Here is a 16,319-nt window from a genome sequence, read left to right as displayed (position 1 = left end):
AGACAAAACCAAATTTTGCTTATATGCTTTTCTACAAATTACTCAGTTTATGAACTCAAGAAACATTCTATTAAGAATATTAAGCCGATGCCCTTTTTCACCACCCTATTGTAAGTACGGCACACGGTATTGTAAGAATGGTGGCAATTTCCCCCCCTTCTACACAGACACTGACATCTAGTGGCAATTCTCTACCAGCAATTAAAGAAAAAAAAATACTTGACCCAGCTGATAGTAGACCCTGATGGTTTGTCAAATAAGCAAATGCATTTAGTACACAAATTCCATGCCACCAAACTACTGACCCCTTATTTATCTACAAGAAAAGTTAACATAGTAAGAAAAATAAACCTCCTACGTCTTTCACTACTTTGCAAATGACTCTCTGGTAACTTCCCTGTTCGTTCCATATTATCCAGTGGCAGTACTATGGATAATAATGCACCAAAGAAAAATAAATTGCAAACTTCTAGAAGCAATGAGGAAATATAATCCTCAATGAAGACAATGATGATGTAAGTCACTAAGCAAATGTGCTCCTGCCCCTGTCCTCCTTCCAAGTTCTTAGATGTGGGCCTACCAAAAATATCCAATAGCACAGAAGATGAACTTCTGAGGAACACTTTTCTATAAAGTTATAACAAAACAGTAAATATTTACAACATTCACCTTAAACTTACAAATGGAAACTAAAGATTAAAAGTAAGGTTAGAAATTAGGGATAGGGTATTTCTTTTGAAGTACTGTTTGTTCTTTTGAAATTACTGGGTGTGGTCAAAGTTATATGAACCTGTATCACTTGTGATTCTGTAACCTTTCAAGTATTACAGGTTAAAAAGCTTCCCAAACTTCTTCAAATCATGGCACGCACCAGAAAAATTGTAATTATCCCTACACACACTGGTTAAAAAGTGCAAGAGACTGCTCTTGGCTAGACCCAGGGGTGAAGAGGTTAATGTGAAGAGGTTCTGCTCACAATCGATAGGAACCTGTGGACCAAGAGGTCAAATTTATCAAGGTCCTAATGGAAAAATGCTGACAAGCACTAAAACCACCGCAATTCCTTGGAGAGTTCTTAGAATTCTGGAACTAAGACCATCAACATTACTTTGGCCTTTCATACATCAATATTCAGGAAAGTAGTTCTCTACTGAACATTCCTCTAGTGGTGTGAGACCCTAGTCAAGGAACACAATGACTCCAGTCTCTTAACAAGTCAAACCAACATGGTAGTGTTGAGCTGACCTCCCTGGCCACCCAAGACCAAAACTATACAGTGAACAGTATATGCTTTAATCCCACAGGACTACCCTCGTATGCCTGTCCACTATTTTTAGCCTATTGCCTTGGCTGCCTTTCTTCTGTAAGAAAGACAGAAAGAAAAAGACAGAAAGAGAGAGAGGGAGAAAGGGAGAAAGGGAGAAAGGGAGAGAGAGAGAGAGAGAGAGAGAGAGAGAGAGAGAGAGAGAAAGAGAGAAAGAGAGAGAGAAAGAAGCAAACAAATTTTTCCACAAGTTTCTCTTCCCCAAGTTGGAGACACCTTGTTTTTAACTTTGAGTTATTTCGAATCACAAATTCAGAGACTGGTAAACATGAGGCTTCTGTTCAATCCCCAGGGGAAAGGATTCATTCTGATATTTATGGTTCAAAAAAAGTTGTAATATTGTGGTTAGAACACAGAGAACCAGTTATTAACTTCTTGCTACTATTATAAATAACAGCTCAGTCCAGGTTACTGTGACCTCTGACAGATCAAGGAAACAAGTTATTTTCTCCTCTTGTGATTACAGCACACTGCATGACACTTTTTACCTTTTAATAAATGTCCTGGTACTCGGAGTTTCCTTTCCAATTCCTTTAATTTCAACAATCTGTCAAAAAAGAGCCAATACACAAATACTGAATTACATTTTGTTGGGTTTTTCAAACCCTCAAACTGCAGACTATAAAAACATCTTGTGTGTCTCTCACTCTGACCACCCTGCTACTTTTCCATATACCACAGGCCACCCGTCGATATGAAGCCAGGGGGCAAAGCTGACATGGTCTACTTGGAGCCAGTAGACAGGAGGGCGATGAGGCCTGATGAAGCACTTATGGACAAAATATAGTTCCTGTAAAAATTTAATGTTAAGGAAAAATTAAAAGCCCAAAAGCAGTTCAACACAACAAAAAGAGCCCATCTCTATGGAATGCAGTTTCCCTCCTGACACTATGAAATGACAATGATGTGCAGTCCCATTGTCTGCAAATACAATTTACAGAAGACTATAAAGAATGAAGAGCATTCACGGGAAATGTGTCCCAATTTTAAAAAGAAAACACTTGAGCCAGAAACCTAGAACACATGATCACAAAGAAAACATGTGAATTCCATTTAACCTAAAGGAGAAGAGCTAATCAAAGAGTATGAGCAGGAAGAAGAAACTTATCCTTTTTCCCCCCAAGAGCAAAGGAAAAAGAAGTCTCCCCCGCCCAGCAGTGTTTTGGCTACAGCTGGCGTGTGGAAGCAAAGAGGCTGTGAAAGTTCAGAGCTACTCTCAGTCACAGAACTGGACTGTTTGGGGAAAACCACTCTAGTATTCCCAGAAGATTCAAGTTGGAAGTGTCTGCTGTTTTATTACATCAAAAATTCCACCTGTTGGGGCGCCTGGGTGGTTCAGTCGGTTAAGCATCTGACTCGGTCTCGGCTGAGGTCACAATCTCATGAGTTCGAGCTATTTAGTGGACTGATTGCCTAGACAGTTTTTGTTTATAGTAAAATACTCAGGCAAATCAAAACCAAAATGAACTACTGCTTCTAGACTTCGAAAAATGCTAAGCAACCTTTAAAAGGATACACTGTGGGGTTGAAGTTCTTCAATATAAAGAAGGAGGCAACAATGACCAAGACCAGGAATAGGGTGTTGTTATAGAAGATGGAAAATGTTGTAGCTTCATAATCGGCAACTTCATTCTTCTTCCACAAGATTCTGCAGACAAACAAATCAAGTTTATAAATATGTATTATAATATTTTATATGCCACATGGCTCTAGTTCACTGTAAGTTTTTCCTTAAGCATTCTGAACAGAATGTGTTTTTAATATTTAATTTAATCAGCACTGTGCCCCTTTTCCTACTGAAAAAGGTATTTTACTCTTAATGAAAATAGCTGCTGGGTGTATTACCTTTTCTCCCAGGCAGTCAGAGCTTTGCAGGAAGGGACAGATTAATTATAATTGGCCTGGTTTCATCAACAGCCTAAAGAGACATCTTTCTCTAGGTCCTCACCTAAAACAAACTCCATGATCAGTAGCCAGATGAAGCTTTCCTGGCTGTTTGCTGGCTTGAGACTCTCAATAGCCTACAGATTTCAGCCTTCAATATTACAACCAGCTGTGGCTCACAGAAGCCGACTTCTTTGCAAATGCCGTTAGCCACCTTTAGATAATTCAAACAAGTAATCTGCTTGATCATTAGGAGGATTTTTAAATTTTTTTATTTAATCCACTTTATTATAGTTTATTAATTTACTAAAATTTTATCAACCTTTTCGTTTACTTCTTCACACAGGCAGCAGGAAATTCCAGGTGGCCTGTGAATAAGGGAGCCTTTATTCCACCTGGTTAGTTAACTTTGTAAAGTAATTTTTAAAAGGATAGGCTGTGACTAGTAGGATGTGAAATCAACAGGGTGGATTCAACACTCAGGGACAACAAATGAGTGGGCTGAGACCCACATTAAAAAAAAAACATAGAAAAATATCAAGTATACGGATAATTAGATAATTATCTTAGCTAATTATCATTTTTTGAAATATTTGCATATGTGCATGTTTGAGTGTATTTGGTCAAAAGATAAAGTATTTTATTGTGGATCATTATCAAAAAGGCTGAAAGCCATCACCACTGACACTTTATCCTCCCAAAAGATATATACTATTCCGGGGCCAGATGATCCCCTCCACCAATCCTAAGGACAGCACTATGGCTAATGTCCCTGGCAACTCCTACATTTTATTCACCAAATGTTCTAATACAAAGTCAACAAGCTTGACAGTAAAGGAGTTAAATGAGATAAACTATCTTCATCACAACAAGTTTGTGGTCTCAAACATAAATGCCATAGTTCCTTAATTCTATGGACAGAGTCAACCTAGTAAAACTTCTATTTAAGTTTGGGAGAAGTGAAAGACACTATATTAAATGCACAGCCATCAACTCTAATACACTTCCTGATTTCAGAGAGGTTTAAATATAAGTTTAAAAATATATAGGACTTGGAACTGGGAGGAAATACATTATACCATTTTAACAATGATCAAAGAAAACACCACCTCAGAAAGATGCAAAGGCCCAACGTGGTTTAATTCTAGAAAACACTCGAACAATTGCCTGTTTTCAAGACTGTGGCATAAGACCCAAAAAAGACAGGTTCCTTAAATAGGTTACTAGCATGCCTTCACTATGGTTGCTTAGATTATCCTACCTCCATCAGAGCACCTCTCCCTACCTCCCTGCCACGCCCTGACTCAAACCCATCTTCAAAAACAGTCTGGATGAAAGAAAGGGCTCGATCCTTCAGGTTGCCCCTGCTCCCAATATGACCAGGCATGACCAATATGCACTGTATATCAGTGTATACACAGGATTGTCTTGGACAGCCTTCAGAACTTTTTCTACCCCATCCATATCCTGGTTCATTTTGAAAAAAAATGAAGACCCTCAAATGCTGTCATCAGCAATAGTTCTGCCAAAACTTCACTGGTAAGAAATCTAGTTTGGGAGAGCACTTCCAAAGACTCATTTTTCCAAGGAACACTTCCTACAAGAGGAAGACTGAGAACTCAAGAACTGTTATCATCACATAATGATAAACGACAGACCAAGAAAAAAATAACACTCACATCCTGGGATAAATGTCAATGAACCTCTGATTCTCCTCAGCTGATCTCCAACCTTGAATGGATGGCAAAGCAGTTTCAAAGTGGCATGGAGTACCCATTCCAAATGACTGTAGATGGTACCTTTGAGGCATACACATCTTAGGCAAAGAGGTGCTAATAGGCCTTCTCTTGAAACAACTTACTTTTGAGGGAGAAAAATGCTAGCTCTTTTTTTTTTTTGAAAAACACTAGATCTTAGTGAGAGCCTTAGTCCCAGGTATCAGCGTCAATTTTGAGGAGAGACCTGGGTACAATTTTATCCACTGTGGTTTCTAAGAGATGAATAGTAACAGCACAAATTCCCACTGATGACAGGAACAGAAACTTTATAATCCTCTGACACTCTGCATTTTATGTATCCACAAAACCTACCCTTCATTCTACTTTGAAATATCTGATCCAGCGAATGGCAAAGATATTTCATTTCCACTTCCAACTCTTCTTCACTCATAGTGACTATCTGACTACCATGCTGAGAAAAATTCTGAGACATATCCCAGGATCAAGAACACGTGCCAGACCAAATCAGGCAAGAGGAGACCCATTTGCCACCTCTGATATAATTCATCACCTAAAACGTACAGAGCTGTAACAAGCACTTTGAAAATGGGTAACTATGATGTATACTCCAATTTAAGAACCACTTTTCTAATAAATACTATAAATTCAGTAAAAAGATTAAAAAAAAAAAACCTAGATTCTCTAACCTCTAACGTTATGCAAAAATTTACAATCAGAAAGCTATGCAGCCAGACCAAATTAAAGCTGCTCCCTGAAAAAAGGCCTTCATTGTCACTATTTTAATATTGTACCCTTTGGAGGGCACATGGCTGGCTCAGTCAGTAGAGCATTCAACTCTTGATCTTGGGGTTGTGAGTTCAAGCCCCATGTTGGGTGTAGAGATTACTTAAATGATTAAAAACACACATATATATCGTACCCTTCAATTTTTACAAAGGATCTAGGAGATAACCATTTCTATAATGTTTTAGTGGCTTTTCAAAACCACTGTAAAAGACATTGTTCGTTCAAGTTACTCAGCGTCCCTTAAATAAGGACCGACTTGATAAAGTCCTTCCAAGATTCAGTGCCAAGAAAGTTTCTTTTCAGAAGGACTTACATGCTGCTTCTCATCAGAAAATGAAAGTGTAGGACCTCGGACGCTAACCCTGACACTTGGAAGCTCAGAGCGAAGTTTAATGCTCAACTGCTGTAACTAACTCTGAGGTCCTTATTCACCCATCTTTACTTTTAAATGGTTTCTGATCTTTCAAAATTGTACTGTTCTGTTTCATATGCACTTTAATATTCCAAGTCTCCACAAGGTCTTTCTGGAGCAAGGTGGGTTAAAAATTCCATTTCACAAAGCACTTTGCAGACACTAAAATTTAAGATCTATGAAAACCACCTCAACTTGTGACTGTATTAAGCCCATGTAACAACTCTTAGGCACAAGTTTATTCAATCATTCAGAGACTTCTGCTACTCAGCTATTAGACTATTAAGCCTTCTAAGAGCAGTTGGCAGGAAAATTTGAGGGGTAAGGGCTAACAAATGTGGCACAGATTTGGGCAACAGGAGACAGAGTTCTCTCTTTCCCAACCAATGCAGATAACCAAGAACTGGATGTCCCTAGGGAAGCTCAGGAACGGAAATACTACCACCTAAAAATGCTCACACACAATACAATGTAAACTCTTCAGACCCCGAGGGGTGAGGCGATGTGCTCAAGGTCTCACAGCTATCAAGTGGCAGAGCCAACACTGGATGAAGTTCTGCAAGCTCCTAAACTCCAGGAGAGCAGTTACAAGTACAAAGCCTCAAGCCACACTGCCCGTGTTCTTGTTACAGACTGACCACACACTAATTAATCTATCACCTTCTGCAAATTACTCGAGCTTTCTGTACCTGTTTCCTCAAATGTAAAATGGAAATAATAGCCCTACCTCACATGGCTCTTTAAATGAGCTGTACGGAACACAAATAAAAGCATCTGGTGGTAGTAAAAATTCAAAATGTCAGTAACTGTCATTCCATTATATCTTCTACAATATCAACGTTTAACCTCCAGCAATTCCATTATCCACATTCTCTAGGCAGAAACCAACACTTATTTTCTACAAAGTATCCCCAGTTTTGATTATCACCAACGTTTTAGAAGTCAAACCTTTCATCCTTTTCCTTTCGAGACATCTTTCTATTATCAGCTTCAGAAAGTTTTCGAGTCACTTCTTTGGAAACTGCATCCTCCCTCTTCTGTGCTACTCTAGAAAATAAAAGAAAAAATGTTTCCACATGCTCCAGGAATGAACATCACACTATCTGACTATCTGAAACACTCTGTACTCATATTTTATATTGGCAACTACATGATACTTTACATTTCAAGAAATAATCTTGACAGAAAATTCCAAGTTTATTTTATTATAACAGCCAAATATAGTAACAGAATTCAAGTATTTTATTATAATAGCCAAATATGATAGAATTCAAGAACTTCTGAAATATAGTTTTGAATTCTGCTTAAAAGGGTAATTTTCCAGGGCTCTTGGGTGGCTCAGTCAGTTGAGTGTCCAACTCATGATTTCTATCATGATCCCAGGGTTGTGGGATGGAGCCCTGTGTAGGGCTGTGCACAGAGTAGGGCCTACTTAACATTCTCTCCCTCCCCCTCTCACCCCTCCCCTTGCTTGCACACTCTCTTGCTCTGGGGGGGGGGGGGAGGGGGGTGATAATTTTCCAAAGTTTAGGTATTTAATGGGTAAACAAGTCAAATGCATTTATAAATTATTGTAACCCCATTTTGTTTATTTGTTAAATTTATTTGTTCAACAAATAAATTTGGTAAGGTATTAGCAAATGATATAGGATTTCAATTCCAGTAAATAAAACTAGGCTTAAAAAAAACAAAGGAGAATTAGGGAAATAACACCTGTAACATATTAAAGTAATGCTTTTAACTCCACTCCAGAGTCTAATTTCACTAAAAATGATACCACATGAGGGATTAACCATAGCACATGTAATTAAAAGAACCACTGGTTGTATCAAAAGATAATATATTATCAGCCAGAAAAGGCTAGAAGTGGTATTTAAAAGATCAGATCAGGGGTGCTTGGGTGGCTCAGTCAGTTGAGTGATGGACTCGTGATTTCAGTTCAGGTCATGATCTCATGGTTTGTGAGTTCAAGTCCTAATTGGGCTCTGCACTATCAGTGCAGAACCTGCTTGGGATTCTCTCTCTCCCTCTTTCTTTGCTCCTCCCTACTCATGCGCTTTCTCTTGCAAAAAATAAATATTAAAAAAAATTTTTTTAAATATCAGATCAGAATCTTCAGTGACAAGTCAAACAAAAAATTAAAATGTATATTCATCAGAAAATCTTTAAGGTGAACTTCATGAGATTGCTAGTGAAAGAGAGGATAAAATTTAACCTATGATAAAATGCAAAAAGCCTGCCAAAGTTTATGACATGTAAATTCAATATGGTATATTTTTGATAATATAGGAGACACTGGTTAGCCATAAATATAGAAGAACTGATATAAGCAAAATATACCAACAGTCCCACTATGAAAATGTTCAACATGATACGGAGATGTATTAAAAGCAACAGGATGTGGAACATAGAAATCTGTTCACTCTGTTCAATTAATTAATCCCTTGTTACTGTGCTATATTTAGTTCTGGTCAGTGTATCAAGGAAAGATGTGGAGAAATTAGGATGGATCCCTGAAAAGAAAGCCCAAGACCATTCAAGGCAATAGTTCTCAACATTTCTTTAACCACAGGGCTTCTGGGATACAAATTAAACACAAATTCCCAACTTCACTTGATTCATTATGTAAAAGTCCTGCTCTTAAGGGCAGAGACTCCGATCTCTGAACCTCTTTAGCAAACCAACTTCAAGTGTTTCCTGAACTTCACATAAGACCACTTTTTCTAAGGCCAGCTGATAAGAAATGGATGTGGTTTACAGCAGAAACCTTTCTGAGATGAACAGAAAGAAAAAAATACACACAAGTATGTGCGCACACACACACACACACACACACACACACACACCACCAGGATGCTAGGACACAGGAACAAACTATTTGCAAAAGCGTTAGCTACCTCCAAGTGTCTTTAGGACAGATCATCTGTCCATAGGACAAATCATCTCAAAGAGACCAAACCAGATTAACCAGTTAATTTCTCCTCTATATTCACCTAACAAACATATAACAATCTGTCAGGTTTATTATAACTCAAGAAGCTCTATTCTCTTAGGGCTCTTAAAAAATAAATCTCACGCACCACTGAATGCTCTGAAACAAAATGAGGGTCACTCCAGCGGCCCAGCAATCAGCCAAATGAGAGCACCTGCAAAATCAACTGTTTTTCTTCTATTATTTTTTATCTATTTTAGAACCTCTCCAGAAAAAAAGAAAAATACCATCTATTCAATTTTTTTTTAATTTTTTGTTTACATTTATTTATTTTTGAGAGACAGAGCATGAGCAGGGGAGGGGTTAGGGTTAGGGAGACACAGAATCAGAAGCAGGCTCCAGACTCCGCCTCAAAAAAAATTCCTACAGGCTCTCACCCTCAATGTCTCTGACACTGCACATAAACATTTGTTATGTGCTCAACACTATATACTTAACATATTATCCGTGTTATCATATTTAATCCTCACCATCTATGAGGCACCATTAGTATCCCCATTTTACATCTCAGGAATCCAACAACTAAAAAGATGAAATGTGTGCCGAAGGCTATATATTTAAGAACAGCAGAACTGGGGGGCACCTGGGTGGCTCAGCCAGTTAAGCATCAGACTCTTGATTTCGGCTGTCAGGATCTTACAGTTTGTGAGATCAAGCCCCGTGTCCGGCTCCACACCGGCGGCAAGGAACCTGCTTGGGATTCTCTCTTTCCCTCTCTGCTCCTCTCTCTCAAAAATAAAGAAATAAAGTTAAAAAACAAAAAAAAACCAACTGGGACTGGAATCCAGATTGTCAACACATAAGCTATCTTCCCTCTCCTACGAACAGCTACCCATACTCTGCCTCTTCCTGGGTCTTTGAGCTTTGATGCACCTTGTAAATCTGTAGGAGTTTCAATGTGAGTGGCAGGATTTAATATTAAATCAAAACTACAATTAAAGAAAACAATTCCACTATGAGAGAACCTATGAAATCAAGTCAGTAAGTCATTGAAATTTTACTGAGCTAAATGTACCGTTACCTGTTGTAAGGGACATAAAAGACATGGCAGTGGCCCTTAAGAAGCCTAAAGCAGTGGGGCACCTGGGTGGCTCGGTCGGTTAAGCGTCCGACTTCGGCTCAGGTCATGAGCTCATGGTCCGTGAGTTCAAGCCCCGCGTCGGGCTCTGTGCTGACTGCTCAGAGCCTGGAGCCTGTTTCAGATTCTGTGTCTCCCTCTCTCTCTGCCCCTCCCCTGTTCACGCTCTGTCTCTCTCTGTCTCAAAAATAAACGTTAAAAAAAAAAATTAAAAAAAAAAAAAAAAAGAAGCCTAAAGCAGAAATGAGAAGGTAAAAAGACCATTAATTTTTAATTTCAAAAAGGTTAATGAAAAATAATTCCCAAAACAAGTCAAAAGATGTCAAGTCTCAAAGAACTGAATTCCAAGGACATCACAAAGCATGGGTCATACAGGGTGCCCAGGTCTGAGGCCTTCGCTATCCACAGATGGCCACACCTCATGAGAAAGACAGCCCAGAACAGCAGAGGCCAAGGTGGGCTGAAACCGGAATGGCAGTTGGTGAAGAGGGCTGCCAAGCAGAAAGATGACAAAGATGATCACTCTGCTGGTCTAGCAGAAAGGCAGTCACACAAACTTGAGCTCCTATGGGTCCGGAACAGCAGCAGAAAAGCTCTTGAAGCCACTTTCAGCCACTGAGACCATTTCTGGGCTTCTTACAATAAATCCCTGTTAATTAAGATCATCTAAACATGTTTCTATTCCTTGTCACCCCAAGCCTAACATATGGACAACAAACTTAGAATTCATATTATGTGTGATCCTAAGATAGAGGAAATAGGAGACTCTTTTACATTTTCACACACTTAGAAGAAAAACTGTAATTAGCACTAAATCTGTCAGAGATAAAAAAAAAAAAAAAAAAAAAAAAGACCATTTCTTCCATGTCCAAAAGTAGTACATGGAGAACTCAGAACTATTCTTTGCAGAAAGAATTCCATTTGGCTTCAGAAATGTTAACTTACTTGTGGTTTGTTTTTCTGATGAAATTTACTTATTTTGAGAGAGAGAGAGGGTGTGCATGCATGAGGAAGGGGCAGAGAGAGGGAGAGGGGCAACGAGGAGAGAATCCCAAGCAGGTTCTGCTGAGCAGAGCCTGATATGGGTCTCAGTCTCATGACGGCAAGATCACGACCTGAGCCTATGTTAAGAGTCACACATTTAAACGAGTCACCCAGTTGCTCCTGTTTTTCTGATAAACCCCATGATTAAGGCTAGTGCTTAACTGTTCGAATGTCTCCCTCAAAACCTACTTGCGTAACAATGTCAGAAGCATGGTCTCTGCTTCACTTAATAATTCTTTATAGCATTAGTATGCCTTCCCCCCAGCATAAACAGCTCAAATTGATACTTCTTGAAAACAAGACATACAAATGGTCTTTAAGACATTCTTCTATATAAAAGTGCAACATGTAATATATACTTCAACTTGAGAAATATACTTACTTGTGCTTGAGAACAAATTTCACATTTTTGTATGCAAAGGCTACCAAATAAGTGCTTACTAGGGTCATCACACTATAGAGAACGGCAGACTGAATAAGATCCATATGCCATATTCGCCAATATAACCCTGAATTAAGATAGAAGGGAGGGGGTACAAAAAGGAACAAAACATTACCACCCAGCTACAAAGGCCTGCTCAATTAATTACAGTTAAGCCTACAAAATACAGTCCAGGTTAGGAAATCCAATACGGTCAGTATATGTGGATCTTTAGAAGTGATAAAGTTACAGTCTCAAACTTTCCCAGCTCAGAAAACTTTAAAAACAGAACCTTCCCATTACTAGTCCAAATGAGATTTCTGCTTCTTCTGAAATGAGAATAAACTCAGGAGCAAAAACAAACAAACAAAAATCACAATTCACACTTCCCGTTTCAATCAGCAGGGTATTACTATCCTAAGTATACAGCTGTTCCAAAACACCACGTGCAGTCCCAAGCCATAGTTTACATGCTGACGTGGCTATATGAAATCAAGGAGGCACAGAGCTCCACGATACGTTAAAAGCACGGTGGGATTTAAAAGGCCGAAAGAAAATAAATCTCGATTTAACTGCCTAACAAACGTGCAAGCAGGAGGAGAGACAGGAGATTCAAATCCGGGAACCCTGAGCTATAAAACCAACTTTGCCCAAGTATGCAAAGTTCTTTCATGGAAGTGAGAATTCTAGAAATGACCTAATAGCATTAAAAAGTTGAAACCATTTAGAGCGCGGGCTCTTGGCATTGGTCCAAACTCTCTCATCAAATTAGGCAAACGACGTTCAGCTAAAGCTACGATTCTCGGGTCGAAGGTTAATGGGAATCTGACTCTCGCCTAATTCGTTAGTTTTTCCAAAATAATTAACGATAAAATTTTAAAGCTCGTAACGGTAAACAACTGTGTGTGGGGGGAGGGGGGAACAGAGCAGGTCACATATGCATGTAGCACAAAATCTTAATCTGGTCGTTTCCAGATTAGGGGCCGCCATCCCAGAACTAATGAATCACAATCTCTGGGAGTGGGTTCACAAGGGACTTTCCTGTGATGCCGCCCAGCCCCGTCCCCGACGAGAACACTGAGGGCCACAGAGGCTACACGCTTTCCCCGTGCTCTGGGAGCGCTGGAGACAGCAGCGGGCTAAATGCCCCAGCACTCACTCCCGCCAGTCCGCCGGGCCCTGCCACGTCCCCGCCCAGCCCGACCCGCTGACGGCCTGCCCGGCCCGCCAGTTCCCGGCGCTCACAGATGGGGATGGCGGACACGATGAAGGCGTTCCCAAAGAAGAGCGCGGAGGACTTGGCCGAGAGGTTGCGGCTGAAATCCTGCAGGAGCAGGTCCTCCTCAGATTGCTGCTTGGAGCCGCCTTTGGGAGCCATGGTGGAGCCGAGCCTCGAGCCTAGAAAGCCGAGCTGGCTGACGCCGCTGGCACCGCCTCCGCGGTCGCCTTATCCACTAACGACCCGTCAGCGCTAAACGCGGAGGCGGGACTCGGCGCGGAGCGGGAGCAAACCTCCCCAGGATTGGCCACCGCTATGTACGTTTCCCGGCCTGATTGGGCAAGAGGACCAGACTTCCGTATTCCTGGCCAGCCCCTTGGCTAGCCGGCTTCCTAAAGAAGGACGGGATTTGTAGTTTCGTGGGTGCTTTTTTTAATGAGCAAAACTTTATTGCCATTCCACTTCACAGGTGCCGTCACGCTTTCCAAGTCGTTGGCGTTACAAACGAGGAAACTATTCTGGCCTCGAGTCATTCAGCCGGTCATGCAACAAACGTATACGGTTAGTATCCTCTGGGTATACCCAGCACTGGGGCACTGGAGGAGGAAGAGGAGAAAGAGAAGTATGGATAAACATGTGTGAAATCCTTTCTTCTTTGCACATCCATTCTTTCATTAAATATCCTTAAAATTCTATGACATGCACCTCATTGTCCTCATTTTGCCGGTGAAGAACCTGAGGGTGAGAGACTGGCCGTGCTAGTCACCAGGGAGTAGTTGGCTCTTTTGAACAAAATAACAGGCTACCTTTTCACGAAAAAGAAGGCACTGTGGCTTTTAAGGAATTCGTGGTCTCACTGATGAATATTTAAAATGAGTCCAATACATTTACAAATTACTACATTTTTATCACTTTATTTCGACTCAATCTTTAGAGTAATATGGTCTCCGCAGCCATGCTAAATGAAACATGATGGTAAGAAAAGAACATGTTAGCTAGACAGGCCCCCTCTGAAGCTCAGAAAAAATGAATATGCCTATTAAAACAGGTAGATACCATTTTTAACTCATTACATTATCACTTTTTCTTTAAAAAATACTCAACCACTTCATACATAGAAAAAACTTTCATCTACATTACTAGCATCAGACAGACTTCTCCAACCTTCAGCTTCCCTATCAACAGGTAAGCAGATCTTTCATCTAAACTTTATCCAAATTGCAGTTGACCTCCACGGTTTCCATTCTAATGGAGCTTTCTGTCTGTAACTTTTCAGTCTATTCTCTATAGAGGTACCCTAGTGAGTTTTCCTGAAATACAAATCTTTCATGTAAATGCCAGAAGTGTTCATCTAATGACTTTTTCAGAAACTTAAAAGTATTCATTTAAAAATACCTGCATGGGATGCCTGGATGGCTCAGTCCTCTAAGCATCTGACTTTGGCTGAGGTCATGATCTTACATTTCATGATTTCTAGCCCTCAATCAGGCTCTCTGCTGTCAGCGGGGAGCCCACTTCAGGTCCTCTGTCCCCCTTTCTCTCTGCCCCTCCCCCACTTGTGCAAACTCACAATCTCTCTCTCAAAAATGAATAAACATTAAACAAAATTTTAATAAAAATAAAAATATCTGCACTATGTCCCTTTTAAATGGTAAAATGCTCTTTTATTATGCAATGGTGATGATAGAGAACAAACTCTTATTTCTCTTCAACCTACTCCCCTCTCTCTAAGTTTTTTCTACTGAAGTATATCACACCATTTTTCACACCCATTTGCTTAGGCTAAAATGCTAGTTTTCAACACTAATTCCTTTCTTTCCCTCTCCATCTGTGACCAATTCATCAGCAAAACCTTTTGGATCTGTATAACTAGATTTCTTGTTTGTTTTTATTTTTTTTAATGTTTATTTTTACTAAGTTAATTAGCATACAGTGTAGTCTTGGCTTCAGGAGTAGAATCCAGTGATTCATCTCTTAACATATAACACTCAGTACCCATCCCAACATGTGCTTTCCTTAATGCCCATCACTCATTTTCCCCACTCTCCCACCCCCATCAACCCTCAATTTGTTTTCTGTATTTAAGTCTTTTATGGTTTGCTCCCTGTTTTTATCTTATTTTTCCTTCTCTTACCCTATGAACATCTGTTAAGTTTCTCAGATTCCACAGATGAGTGAAATCATGTGATGTCTGTATTTCTTTGACTGACTTATTTCACTTAGCATTATACCCTCCAGTTCCATCCACATTGTTGCAAATGGCAAGATTTCATTCTTTTTTTTATCACCCCGTAGTATTCTGTTGTGTATGTATGTGTATACACACACACACACACACACACACATACGTGTGTGTGTGTATATATACACCACATCTTCTTAATCCATTCATCAGTTGATGGACATTTGGTCTCTTTCCATAATTTGGCTATTGTTGATAGCACTGCTGTAAACATTGGGTGCTTATGCCCCTTCAAATCAGCATGTTTATTTACTTTTGAGAGAGAGAGGGAGAAAGAGAACTCAACCAGAGGAAGGGCAGAGATAGAGAAGGAGACAGAGAATCCCAAGCAGGCTCCACACTGTCAGCACAGAGCCTGATGTAGGGCTCAAACCCATGAACCTTAAATCATGACCTGAGCCAAGATCCAGTTGGAGGCTTAACTGACTGAGCCACTTTTTTTTTTTTAGAGAGAACACAAGGGAGTGGGGGACAAGGGGCAGAGGGGAGGGGAGAGGGAGAGAGAGAGGGTGAGAGAGAGAGAAGCTTAAGCAGGCTTCATGTTCAGCATGGAGCCCATCACAGGGTTTGATCTCAGGATCACAAGATCATGACCGGAGCTAAAATCAAGAGTTGGAAGTTTAATTGACTGAGCCACCCAGGTGCCCCTTTTTTGCTCTTTATAAACCAAGGATATGAAAAGATAAAAGATAAAATCAGAAAACTATAAGATCAAAAAGGACAAAAATCATCAAGATATTTAAAGGAAAAAGCAGAAGAAAACAAACAATGATGAAATTAAAAAGAATTATACCTGAGAAAAATATTTAAACAAAATAGGAAAGATAAAAGTTTGAAATGTTAAGTAGATAAAAAAATGTTAAAGTTGAAATGATCAAAAGGAGCTGAGAATTAACACACTTTGTAAACCAAGAATAAAAACTAAAGATAATAAACAGAAAAGAATCTAAACTAGTAGGAATTTAAATTTTTTGTAGGGGTAAGGTAAAGAGATATGTAAGCAAGATGCTTATGACAGAGAAGGTTGTTTGGTGATGGGAACAATGAAGACATGAAAACAGCACCCTTGAAGTAGTGGAGCAGTGTCTTCTACCAAGTGCAATCTAGTTCTTTTTGAAGAACTGCAAAATCTAAGGATCATCTGTATATGGCATATGTGGCAATGGCACATTGGACAA

General features: G+C 39.8%; 1 protein-coding gene across 1 annotated transcript; it reads right to left on the bottom strand.

Moving 5' to 3' along the window:
• Positions 1 to 361: 361 nt before the first annotated feature.
• On the bottom strand, positions 362 to 13,148 carry SSR3 (signal sequence receptor subunit 3). The gene is made up of 5 exons (XM_007086272.3): positions 12,926 to 13,148; positions 11,642 to 11,768; positions 7,094 to 7,192; positions 2,841 to 2,972; positions 362 to 2,114 (listed from the first exon to the last, which is right to left on the bottom strand). The coding sequence occupies exons 1-5, from the start codon at positions 13,056 to 13,058 to the stop codon at positions 2,048 to 2,050; spliced, it is 558 nt and encodes a 185-aa protein (XP_007086334.1). The 5' UTR covers positions 13,059 to 13,148; the 3' UTR covers positions 362 to 2,047.
• Between the last annotated feature and the right edge of the window lie 3,171 nt (positions 13,149 to 16,319).

This window comes from Panthera tigris, chromosome C2, assembly GCF_018350195.1.
Source record: "Panthera tigris isolate Pti1 chromosome C2, P.tigris_Pti1_mat1.1, whole genome shotgun sequence".
Lineage (NCBI taxonomy): Eukaryota > Metazoa > Chordata > Mammalia > Carnivora > Felidae > Panthera > Panthera tigris.
Note: the sequence above shows the minus strand (reverse complement) of the source record. Positions and strands in the feature narration are given on the sequence as shown.

What these genes read in the sequence shown, in the direction of transcription:
- SSR3 (XM_007086272.3), bottom strand. Translation starts at nt 13,058, where the DNA reads ATGGCTCCCAAAGGCGGCTCCAAGCAGCAATCTGAGGAGGACCTGCTC. An exon ending in AAATTTGTTCTCAAGCACAA is followed by an intron (nt 7,193 to 11,641) that starts GTAAGTATATTT and finishes TTTATTTTCTAG; the next exon opens with AGTAGCACAGAAGAGGGAGG. An exon ending in CGAAAGGAAAAGGATGAAAG is followed by an intron (nt 2,973 to 7,093) that starts GTTTGACTTCTA and finishes GTTTGTCTGCAG; the next exon opens with AATCTTGTGGAAGAAGAATG.